We start from the raw sequence: 13,567 nt of genomic DNA, 5'->3' as shown, positions 1-13,567 counted from the left end.
TTTGAGCGAAGTTAGGATAAAAGAAATATTTACAAGTTTTCTATTTATTACTTGCCTACGAAGTTTCAATGTTCTAATAGTTGCAATGATTAGACAAATAGTGTCTTAAAAATGGGAATTAAAAGAAGAAATAAAGCTACAATCGTTTGACTGATGGTACATGTTCAAAAAGGGAAGAGTAACTTTTGACTTTATTCCTTACCCAAAAATAAAAATAAGAAGGTATCACCCACTGGTAATCCAAATTATATCAGGACATAGGAGATTTCCTACAATTTCAAGTTTTCAAAGATTTGAAAGAATGCAGGAAAATAAGTGCATATGTAGAGGAATCGGTACTGTTTACCGTTATTTAAAAGAATGTATAGAAATCTCGGAATTAAAAAAGAATCTGAATGTTGAAGATGACGATTTAAGTACAGTACTGATAATACTAGAATGATATTTAAAACTTTAAAGGACAGGATGTTAAAAATTGTCAGTTTTTTTTACCAACTGTTTGAAAGCGTTTGAATTTCTATTGTTGTGAAACGAGAATTTGGAGAAACGTGAATTTCGTGGAGATTTTCGTTAAGTGATGACCCGTTCCTTGTTTAATAGGAAGACAGCTGAATGGGTAGATGAGGAGGGAGGTCAGTAAGTGACCAGTTTATGGGTATGGGTCAAATGCCTAGAAGAGGATATCTGTTTGGTGAATCGGTCAGTGTCATGGACGGACTTTGTTAAAGATAGCAGTCGGCTTCAGTGTTGGCGGTGTAGTCGGCTGTACACAAGAAGAAGAAGTAGCAGTGATTAGAAATAGGAGGAATTATGTAGTGAAAAATGGTTTATTTGTTTTATTTAATTACAAATGTGAAATTAGCACAAATTATTTCACTTAAAACAGAAATATGCTTATTTCATTTGAACTTATTTGTAATTAAGAATATGTACAATTTTATGACAGCATTTATCCCATTTAAGAAAATTTCTCTGTATATAACTGTCTCTTATATCTGTATATAATTATCTCTTATATCTGTATATAATTATCTCTTATATCTGTATATAATTATCTCTTATATCTGTATATAATTAATCTCTTATAAACCTTAAAATTTCAATATTTATTAAATTTTAAATCAAGCTTTTTCGGAATTATTAATGCTTCTGGATCACACTTTCTTACAAAAAGTGTTACAAAAATATTATTTTATGAAAAATGCGTATTGATAATATACAATCCATAATTTTACAATTGATAATGAAATGAGTTTGTGGTTTTTGGTAATCTTATGAAATAAAACACATTACCAACAGATTTCAAACGCAAATACTTATTTAATTTGTTTCAATTTTTATAATAAATCGCTTTTGCATACTTCCAGACTTTACACTTTTTCAGGAAGTAACTGTCAAGCCAAATATGAAATGCTTTCGGTTTGATATTATCCTGCTTTTCAATGAATAATGGCAACAAGGAAACAATGTTTGTGTTACTTCGTTTTCCACTGACAATAAAGATTATATCCATGCTGTAAAAAAGCATTTGGACGACATCCAAGTCTGTTGGACTCGGTCATATATATCGCAAACCAATGGAATCCTAAGTCCTTTTTTTGGTTGCTTCTCCATTTCCACTCTTTTTTCTTTCCTGTTTCATTGAAGGAATGGGAATTGTTCATTATTTGCTGTCTCGTTTGCAATGCAAATACGAGAACTACAATAGGATACCTTTGCAATTTTTAGAAATCGTGTTTAGAAACAGAGGAATTTTTTTTTATGAATTTAAATTTCAATGAAGTGTATTGAACTGAAATAATACCAGATTTAACCATATTTTTCTTTATTTTATTTTCGTCAAAAAAGTTTTAAATCGATTGGAAAAGCAAACTGAAGCTAAACAAGTAATGCAGAAATAATTAGAATTCCGTGAAGAACTGAAAGTAGTATTCCAATAATATATCCAACACTTCCTTTTTATTCCATATTACTTTCAATATTGAATGTAAAATATTATTTGAATGTGAAAATGAGATCATAGAACTCTTTTCAGGTTTGAATTAAAGGAATTTCATTTTTTCGTCTTTTTAATATTTTTATATTTGATTTAAAAAGTGGAGACTTTGTCAAGTAAATAGTGCTTTTTCGAAGCTGTGTGATGTACATTTTTCGGTTATGAATTTAAAAAAAAAAAGAAATTATTTTAGAGTTTTTCTAAAAGGGAGAAAAATGCAAACTGAGTTTTGAAATGTAGAAATTCTATTACTAAATTAATGAAATATTGTAACAATGAGCACTCTGTAGTGAGCATGTATAGGTAATTTAAAATGATCATTTTTTCAACCTCGTGAATTCTCTTTTGGGATTTCTCATTTCCTCGGTAAACCTATTTTCTTTTAAAGAAAAACCTGATTTTTCCTCTGGCATGTATAACGAAGACTAAAGAGAATTGCCACTTAAAACTAAAAGACAATATTTCAGTATGAATAAAGTGTGTATAGTTGTTTTTTAAAGATCTGATTCAATAAAGCATTGTTTATACAATCTTCAAAATCCTGACATAAAATTATATATATATATATATATATATATATATATATATATATATATATATATATATATATATAAACCTAAACAGGAACATACAATAACTAATTTAAATTATTACAGATTTAAAGTTAGTCATGAAAATTCATTTAAAAACTATAAGCGTACAATTTTAAAGAAATAATTAGCATATAGTATTGAAATCGATCGATAGAATTAAACATTTTTGGTAAAGGTAAAAATATAATATTTTTACCTTTAGTACTGAGCCTACACTTCTTATTTTATGTGATTTATATGAAAGAAATTAGATATTTAATGAAAACAATTGAACGTCGCTTAACATGTTGACTGTCTATGAGAATTTAATAAATTATGGAATTAAATTCATTGGATGACAAATAAAATAAATTGAAAATTTTTAAATACTATCTATTGTATCTATAAAGGAAAAGGATATAAATTCCCCGTTTTTTTCCTTAAAAAATGCTTAAATTAGCTCCAGACCATTTGTCTTATATAAATTCACCAAATGTGAGTAATTTCGAAAACTTGATAACGGCATCTTGAAGAAAATGTTTTATCGTTAAGAGAAAGAGGAAAATAATGATTTAAGCAGAAAATCTGCGAATATCAGAAAATAATAAAAACATATAACCATAGATTAAACCCATGTAAATGAAGTATATCATAATTATAATACCTACTAAATAATTGGGATTTATATGAAAACTTATATACGTATTTTAGAGATGCGTGCCCGACAGGAAGAAACTTTTGAAATTTTAAAACTTTGTTTTATTCCATCTCGGGAGGCATAATTTATGTACAAGAATAAGTGGTAAGAAATACATTAGTTTAGATGACGATGCAAGAGCAGAAGAGCAAAAGAGACCAAAATATTCCCTTCAGTGGTTTTTACTATGAGATTCTGATAGGGATTTCTTTGACACGTGTAGTCTTAGGAAAGAAAAATTTAGGTACCCTTAAAGGAATATTGCAAGTATTTGATATTTTTTTCCCTTCACTCAGAGTTCGAGAAAAAACTAAAAAAAGTTGGAATTGGATCGGGAAGTAAGAGAACATTTTAGAATGAAGTTTATGGACTAATTTAATATAAAAGTTAGGAAATTAATTTGAATTTAAATTAAATTAAGGGATATCATTATATTATATATATATATATACTATAAGCATGTAAACGGTGCTTAATTGTGCATGATTTTACGGGTCTATTTTCTTTTTAATAATAAGAAAAAATCTTTTATTTTAAGTTCATTTTAGCTTCGAAAAGTACATTAAGTTGTGTAGGAAATGCCCATACATTTATCTCGTCATAAATGTCAGATTTATATTCAGTGATACTCTGATTTATACACTGTTTTTACAAGAACAAATAGCAGTTAATCGTCAATTAATTTTCAATCAATTGTAAGGAATAAATAGTGATTGCTAACTTTTTTTCCCACTTTTCAGTAAATTATTTGTAACAGCATGTAAGAAATTTTTTAAAAAAAAGCGATGCATATAAATTTCTTTAGATATTACAAATAATAAATGAAACGTAATTAACTGAAGTTATATTTAGAAGTGAGAAATGCGTCATTAATAAAAATGTGTATGTAAAACAGATATCATGATAAAGCTGATAGGATTTCATACATTTAGATAACATAGAAGGTATTTCAGATACATAAACAAAAGATAACAACTCAAGATAGAATTATATATATATTTCATGATAGAAATATAGCAACATATAGCAGAAATGCATAATAACTCATTAAGGAAATCTTCAAATAACATTGTATTTTAAGCCTATTCAGAATATTACTATTTCTAAAATTTTTTCATGAGTTATTAACAGTTTTATTTAAATCTAATAATACTTATGCACATTTGCACAATATAACCTGAAATTACAGAGAATAAAATTTATTCATTTCATTTTACTTATAATACAAAAGAAAACAAAGTCAAAACTATCAGTATAAATAAAAGTTATTACTTTTCATGATTGTCATGTAAACAAAACCAAGATTTCCAATTTTAAGGGCAATTTCAAAGCCTTTTAAAACGAAAGAGAAAACAATGATTCATTTCTATTAACAATTTCATTCCCATTATGCAAAAGGAGATTTCATCCAATTTAACTCTTAATCGCAAATAGTTTGACATCCAGCTAAAAGCATCAACGTCTGCACGATTCTAGAGTTAATGAGTTTTGTGATTTTCATTAGAATAGAAAGCCCAAATTATTGATTTTGTGCAGGAGTGAACTCATTAGTAAAAGCATATCTAGCCATTAGAAGAAGATTATTGAGTGAAATTGTCATTTTAACACGAATGTTTTCTATGCTTTAAAAGATTTTTTCTTTCTTTTGGGGGTCTTAATGCTCATTATGTCAAGATGACTTCATTGATGACGAAGGAAAAATAAAATATTTTTGTAAATGAAGAAATATGAAATGTTTACTTTTTTTCGAAGCTTATCAAATTAATAAAAAGGTTTTATTTAAAAAAATCCTGAAAAGGTTTGGCAATTAATAAATATCGATTAAAAATTCATTTTATCAGTCAATCAATTTTTTTTTGTGTTTCATGGTAAATGCCTTTAAAATATAAAGATATCAAAATCGTCTTACATTAAAAAATTAATGAATATAAGATGTAAAAAATAACAACAGATAAATTAATTTTTTAACTATCAAAATATTATTAATATTCGAAAGATTAATAATTCGTTCTTAAATTCAAGCCGTTCATATTAAATGTATATAATATACAGAAAATAATTTCTACAAAATTTCAACACAGACAGTAATTGCCACATTTATATAAAAAAAGGAAATTAGTGTTAATTTGTAGTGATTATGTGATGATTATCTTTTACAGACGATATTAAATCTATATTTGCATTTACATCCCACTGATGAACCATGAATGCTGTTAAAAAATACTTTAATTTTACTTCTTTTGTAAAAACAATTTCATTGATCAGAAATTCATTTCAAATCCACGAAAAAGTCATTTTGAGGGAAAATAGGGTTTTGCTTTCTACTTTATTGAATAAAAGTTTTGTTCAAGCCTTTTCTGAAAGAATAAATTACATTATTTGTTCAAGTTAAGATTTATTAAGTTAATTTCAAGTTATAAAACGTATGACTTGCAGAAATAATAAAACTAACAGTTTTAAAGAAATAAACTATTTAAAACATGAAAAAATATATGTTGCAACAGAATAATTACATAAATTATCTTTAATGAAAAATTAATTTGTTTTATTTTACAGAAATTTGCTGAAGGAGTTTAGTTTATTTTCCGAATCAACTTATAAAAGATAACATGAAAAGAAGTTTTAATGGACGGAAAGATTTTAAAACATATCAAAAATATTTGTGATTGACAAAATGAAAAGCAATAACTGCATGGACTTTCCTTTGAGAAGTTCTATACTTTTCTCTTACATAAAATAGAACGAACGTTTTAACTATTTGTTAAATATAATTAAAAATCTACAAATAAATTCAACGATTATTAAGGGAATTGACAATAAAAAGAACTACAGCATAAAGGATTCGAAATATATTGTAATTCTAAAGTTGTGTGTTCTGTTTGTAGACTATTTCTTAAATTTGAAACTTCCATTGATATTTACATTATAATATATATATATTCTCTTACATAAAATAGAACGAACGTTTTAACTATTTGTTAAAAATAATTAAAAATCTACAAATAAATTCAACGATTCAACTACAAATAAATTATAAAAAAAAAAAATAGAAAAACACAATAGCTTCAGAAATATCGAGAAGTATGAATATTTATAAGAAATTAGAAAAAAATTTCGGTTGATTCGTCTTTTCCAATTCTTGATGGAATTTAATTTTTAAAAAATAATAATGTGCAGTACCATAAAGTAATGGGGAATTTTCGTAACATTGAGCTTCTAGCCTAGATAAAAATAAATGAGTAAAAAGAAAAAAAAATCAATATGCAAAACTTCTAAAAAACTGTAATTTTTTTTTTCATTTGAAAAGTATATTACATTTGAAAGCTATAATTATTGTTTGTAAAAATATTTTGAATATGTGGAATTTATCGGTATCAAAGAAAATATAAAATTCATCAAAATCTACATACTGCATTTTATTCTCAACTTTTTGGAAAGGAAATTAACTTTTTTTCCAAACAATATCAATTACCGTTTTATACTTTAGATTTTATTCGAACCTGAAAGAAGCTATTTAAGATTTCGTGAAAGCAAATTTAGTAAAAATGTCGAAATATCTTGCTAAAAGTTGTTTCCTTGAACAAAATTTCAAAACAAACAATTTCTCTTGTTTCGTGAATCCTTAGTAAATTCTGTATCGGATATTTCTTTAAAGTAACAAGTTTTTAAAAAGGTTTTTATCGTAATTGAAATACAAATCTTGGAAATTAATGGAAATGAAAAATCGTGCATTTTAAATATCGGTATATGTTCATTATTTAAAAATCTAAGAAACTTTTGAATACTTTCTTAAAAATAATAGTTAAACATTTTAAATTTGAAAGGTAAAACTATTTCAATCATATTCTGAACTAATAAAGTCTTATAACTATGCAGGGTTTTTTTTTTGCACATTTTGTAGATATTCATTTATTTACTTCATAGTAAAGATATTTATATATCTATCTACAGGATGATTACGTACCCCTTTACTTCCAAAATCAGAGGATGTGACCTTCCGCCACTCAACGTGGTTGACCATTGTTGATTTTTTTTCAGCACGACTTAACTTTTCGAATTCAACAGTCACTGGCAAAACAGTGACCGTTTCATTTTTACGCGTTCGAAAACGCACTTGTTGATTAGCAACCGATAAAGACAGCATTTCGAATCGCTGGAGATGAAAAGTTTTTGTGTTTGCAGTTGTATATTTTTTGGAAGATTAAAGATTTCAGAGAGAGCGAAACTGTGTGAGAGAATGTCACTAGTGCGACTGTTCGACTCCGTGGTTTGATGTTGTATCAAATAGATGTGGCCCCCACGTTTCGTGGGGGAATTCTTGAAAGGGTGTGCGACACCGCCATCTGTTGGACTAAAACGAAAATAAGCAGGGGCTTAAATGTTAGAATAATGACATCTTCGATTAAAGAAACTTCTTCTTTCTTATTTTTCTTTCAAAGAATACTTTATTCTTGTTTACTTCCTTTAAAAATTTGGTTACCAGATTATGGAAAGATTTATTCTAAATATTTTTCTGCTAAAGTTCTTTGAGTTTCAGGGTTTATTATTATTATTATTATTTTTACTGATCTTGTCTTTTGACGAAAAGTGCATTTTAAGAGCTTACCTGAATACACATAATTAGAACATATATTTTTGTAATTATGTTTTTTCGGAAAGTTTATTACAACTGTGATGCGAGCATTATGCATTTTCCATTTAAAAAAATGCTAATCTTAATGAAAATCCATATATAAAAAACTCAATATTAACAATTTTCCCAAAGAAATCTATAGTAAATTTGAAACTAATACTGAAAGTTGATTGAACGGGTTAGAAATATGCCAACATTTTCGATTTACATCTTGTAAGTAGTTACGAGGTGCAAAAAGTTTTGAAATCTAGAAAATATGCAATAGCAGCAGGTTATATGAAAAAAAAAAATATTATTAGAACTACATACAAGGTATTCGCTTTAATCATGGCTGAAAAAGTAATTTTAAAACCTATAGAGATATGTACATCCATTATAAAAAGGATGTGAATGACCCAAAGAGTTACATTTTATTTGTTATGTTAATAAATATAGCACACGAATAAGAATTTAAAATGTAAAAAAAAATATAAATGCGTTTTTTTTTATGGCACAAAAGCCATCATTGGCTATGCTGCGCTACATTTGCGAAATTAAAATATTTGTATCAATTTAAAATAAAATCAAAAGATGGAATGTTTACAAAATCCAAATGCCTAAAAGGGTAAAACAGTGAGTCATGAAAAAGCGCAATAATGATGTAAGATACGGTACCGTACTATAAAGCACGTCTAAATTTTGAATATGACTAAAAAAATTAATATTTAAAAAAAAAGTAAAACGGTTAATATACAGTGTTTTGGAAAGCAACTCGTCCAAATCAAGGTGAGATTTCTGAAAACATGCAAGACGCTGTAAAGCAAACCGTGGAAATTTTAAAAGAATGTGTAAAACAGACATATTACTATTACAAATTGATCAAAATGGTGTTGGGTCAAAATGGCAACAATAAAATATAGTTGCCACTCTAAAATTTTAAACAAAATAAATTCCATTCTTCTGTGACTAAAATTTACTATGTTTCAAAGTTCTTAACTTCATTATTTTAAAACCAATAAACAACCGTATTCTGTAGTTTTTGGTTGATGGATTTTTCTAGATGTCCATTGAAATAGTATAAAATTGCTTAAAATGCTGATATTCAGAATTACAAAACTCGGTCAAATTTAATCCTCGGAGAGTATTTTTTAAATAAAATGTTTTTTTAGAAGAATATTTTTACTAAATAGGGCAAATGAGACCTAGAAACTATATTAAAATTTAGATTTCGCAGTTTTTTTGCATTTATACTATTTTATATAACTTTGATTTATTCATTACAATGTAAGAAAGAATTTTTTACTTCAATTAAAAAAGAAGAATTTATAGAAATGGGCAATGTAAACTACGTTTCTTCTAAATTGCAATCTAATAGCGTTTCTTTTTAAAAAGACATAATACATAAAAAGTTAATAATATTTACTAGGACACTCTAAATTCTTACATATGGGATAAGTTTTGTCTTTTCCTATCGTCGAATCACTGCATATATCGTTTATAGAAATTTTAAGCAAAGTTTAACTATATTTTTAACAAAAGGAATTGAATTCCTCTCAAAGCATTTTATTAATGTCGAAGAAAAATTTTCTTTTCTTCAAGAAACATTTTGCTTCTAAGCATAACCACAATAAATATTTATTTATTTTGTTACTAAGCAAATTAAAAATATAAAACTAAAAAAAAAATGTTTTAATTTCTAACTTATGGTTAAACTTTAATCGGCTTTAACTTTCTGCATTTTTAAACATTTTGTTTCGATATTTAAAAAAATCATGGAGAGTTTCGATTTTGTATTTAATTCCGATTCTTTTTAATATCAGAGGTAATTGGTTGTTTGAATTACTACATTATTTTACTTCCATTAATATTCGCAGGTAATAAACATTTGTGAGAAGCTGTTTAACGAATTGTCGCGAGAAGGGAAATACGGTTTTGATATACGAGTAAACTAAAATTTTGAAGCAAATGTTTAAAAATCGTTTTCTACGAGGAGTTTTTTTACATAGGGCAATTTGAATGAGATGCATTTTAAAATGAATCAAAATTTGGCGTTTACTATCAAATTTTAGGATATAGGTTCATAATTTAATCGTGTATGTTAATGTTGTCGAATTCATTGTTTATTACTTTGATTTGCATAATTATTTGAATGATTTTCATTTATAATTGGCGACGTGGTTTTCATTTATAATTCGTTTATATTGGCAAGGGTACAATGGAGATTCTAAAATTTCGTAGTAAATTTGGATGAGGTTGAGAGATGGGATATAATAAACTTCGGTAATGGAATATATGCACAGAAATGGCACGGAGGGCAGACAGACATTTTGTGGCAAATCATCATTTCTGGAATTTCGCTGCCTTAAATTATTCTCTGAAGTGTGGATTTCAAGTTTGCAGTAGCATTTACAATAATTGAGCACACTAACAAGCATTTTATGTATGGTGGAAATTGTATTAAAAAGCAATAAATGAAGCATTCAACTAAAATGAGCATTGAACTTCTGTATTTACTTAGTGTTACATTTTTTTTAAATTCTTATTTTTAAAAAGAAATAAAAAATGTTAGCGAAAAATTTGAGAATTTAAAAATTCTGAGTTATGAGAAAAGTTTTCATTTTAAGTTTAATATATGTATTCATTTCTGATTGAATGTATATATTTTTAAATTATAGATATCTATTTCGAATTCGCGCGTTATTCACAACGCTATCAATTATTGCAGAAAACCAATAAACAAGTAATAAACGTGAAATAATACTAGTACGAATATTTTTTTTCCTAACAAACAAGGAAACAAGTTGGCGGCACATTAATAAAAAAAAATGTCTGATTGATCTTTACATCTTAATAAAGTAAGTCTTCAGACACATTTATATATATATATATATATTCTCCAGGCACTGAAACGGCGAAGGCGTCGTTTTTGTATTAACACATATCTAGATATACTTGTAATTGGGTCTCCAGTGCATTTTAGTCTGTCTGTGAATGTTTTTCTTATGCTTTCACTTCATTTCTTCAGACACGTAATTACTTTTATCTTTTTTCAGACAGCGGGGCACAGTCCTTAATGTCCTTAATCTAGCTGCTCTAATAGCTTGAGAGGTTAATGTGTCATAAGAATATTGTTGCTGCTCTAAAGAACTTTAAGTAACCGAGTGGCCTTGACTGGAATTCTAAGTCCAAACGCTAAGAACATAAAATAAATATGAAGTGTTTCTATCATAATTATATAATATGTCAAACATAATCGCTTAGATTATTATAATTTATAAACGTACAAAAAACTGCATCATTCTGAAAGGTCATCATATCATATTTTTGAAATCTTATATATTATAATTTTGATAAAAATATCAGCCTAAAAATGTTCTTATATATATATATATATATACATACAGGGTGTACAAAAAAATTCGCAATGAATAAAATGTGCCCCATCTTCTAATAAGGTCATGTACAAAATTTCAGCAATTTACCGCAAAAAAAAAAAAAAAAATCTCAAAGATATGAAACTACACAAATGCTGACTGAAACCACTTTTCAATGCCTGGATATGAGTTCGCAAAGAGGAAAAATCATGTCAGATTTTCGTGTTTTAGGGGTCGTACACAAATTAACAAAACATTAAATTAATATATATATATATATATATATATATATATATATATATATATATATATATATATATATATATATATATGAAGAATTCTTTAAAAAATGTATTTAGTTTCTAGAAGCAATTATACAAATGCGATTGAAATTCTTATCCTAAGAAAATAAAATTAGAAACAAATTTAAAAAATGTATATGAATAAATGAGTTATATGCATATAAGAGAGTTTAAAATATTTTAAACGTATATAGATTAATATTCCATTTTCCGTTACTTCAACCTACTCGAGCTTCAAGCTATTCCAATTCTCACTTTCCCAGCTTATTTCGAATATTTAGCATTTTAGAATATAATATGAATGAAAAATGAATAAATAAATATAAATTTATTGCGTGAAAAATGTCTTTTCCTTTCTGTAAATGAGCCAGGAAATAAGTCTGAAACTTTTTGTTAAAAAGGTTTAGGTTGTTAAGTATTTTTTGTAATAACCTTTTTAGTTTTGGAATTTCGTATTTCCAATTTATTTATGTTTGGAATCTGATAATTACATTTTCAGTTAGATGTTTGGTTCGCATCTAAAGCTTTAAGTCGATACCTTACACAGAAGAGTGAGAAATTTGGTACGAAGGCAGCATTTCAGATCTATGCAGCCTCAGAACATAATCTCGGTTAACTTAAAAAAGGGTCACAAATTTTGAAGGCAATAGGTTGTAAAGCCGGTTATTCATGATTTCATCATGGAATGGTGCCCCTCCAAAAACCGTAATCATGGCAGAAACTTACCAGAATGGGTATGGTACATACTTGAAAATGGATATCCAATCCGTTCTAATTTTTTACGTTATGGATCTAGTAATTTTGAATCTCATTCAGATGAGGAAGACAAGACTTGAGCTTTCAACCCCACTTTGAACTTTCGCATCACTCCAATGGGAAGACATACACACCAGATTTATTTAACTCGCACCTGACTGACTTAAACGGCGGCTTTTAGGTGGAATCAGGTTTCGAAATGGGAATCATCCGATCTCGTAGGCGAGATTTTATCACCAGGCCACCGCGGCCAGTACTTTTTCAGAAAGTTTTTATTGGGAATGAAATGAGAGCTTAGTGAACTCTGAAGGTGAGAAAATGGAGGAAACATTCTGCGTATTATGGCACGCTTTTCTCTAAATCAGTGAAATGAAAGTAACGGAAACGGGTTTAAGTGGCAGGGTTAATGATAAACGAAAATAATATATTTGCATTTTTATTTAATACATTAAAACATTCATAAAATGTATTAAAATCCCACTTCAATGTTTTTCATACGAGAGAATGCTCTATTTACATAATTTTAACTGAAATAGCTTTTTGTGGTTATAAATATAAGATTTTGTAATCCATGTTTCCCTCATTTTGTTATATGTCAGAATTTCGAAATTACGTGTAGTTGTATGTTGCGCCTGTAGTATAATTTTCCACTAATTTCACAACTTAATTATAATTGAATCGATTAACCTTAGTTAAAATTTGTTTGAAAAAAAGTTTTATTACGACTTTTAAAAAGATGTCGTTAAATAACGAATTGAAAAAAACATGATAAGATTTTATAATTTTTTATTATATTGAATTATAAAAGATATTAAATAAATCTACTGAAATTTTGTTAATTCATGAGTATTAAAATAAAAAATAATAATTAATAAAAAGATATAAAATTTTAAAAAGTAAGCATTTTTTAAAGCGGTAATTATTTTTCAGTTATCAGAAATTTAAACATCAAAACAAAACTCAGAAAGTAGGAAATAAAAGAAATAAAGAGTTAAATAAATTAAGTCAAATGATTATTATAACAAACAAAATTTCTAAAAAGTTATTAAAAGCTAAATTATATAATGAGAGGCTTTAAAGATACCATTCTTTTAGCGTAGTTCTATAGCCGTTTTATGATTCTAAATTTTAATAGGAATATATTTTTGTTTTTTAGATACAAATAACAGCACACATTAATTTTTTTATTTCTATTAATAATAAGAGTTTTTGCTAAATAATATTTCTTAAATAAAAAAATCAATAAAAAATTGAGATT

The 13,567-nt window shown here is 26.7% G+C and overlaps 1 protein-coding gene across 1 annotated transcript in view; it reads right to left on the bottom strand.

Moving 5' to 3' along the window:
• LOC129955844 (uncharacterized) overlaps positions 1 to 7,495 on the bottom strand; it is a 293,119-nt gene extending 285,624 nt beyond the window's left edge. Inside the window, exon 1 of the mRNA XM_056068255.1 lies at positions 7,230 to 7,495. Within this exon, the coding sequence (XP_055924230.1) occupies positions 7,230 to 7,409 (180 nt within the window). The 5' untranslated portion in view covers positions 7,410 to 7,495. The remainder of the gene's footprint in view (positions 1 to 7,229) is intronic.
• Positions 7,496 to 13,567: the final 6,072 nt, after the last annotated feature.

This window comes from Argiope bruennichi, chromosome 2 (assembly GCF_947563725.1).
Source record: "Argiope bruennichi chromosome 2, qqArgBrue1.1, whole genome shotgun sequence".
NCBI lineage: Eukaryota > Metazoa > Arthropoda > Arachnida > Araneae > Araneidae > Argiope > Argiope bruennichi.
Note: the sequence above shows the minus strand (reverse complement) of the source record. Positions and strands in the feature narration are given on the sequence as shown.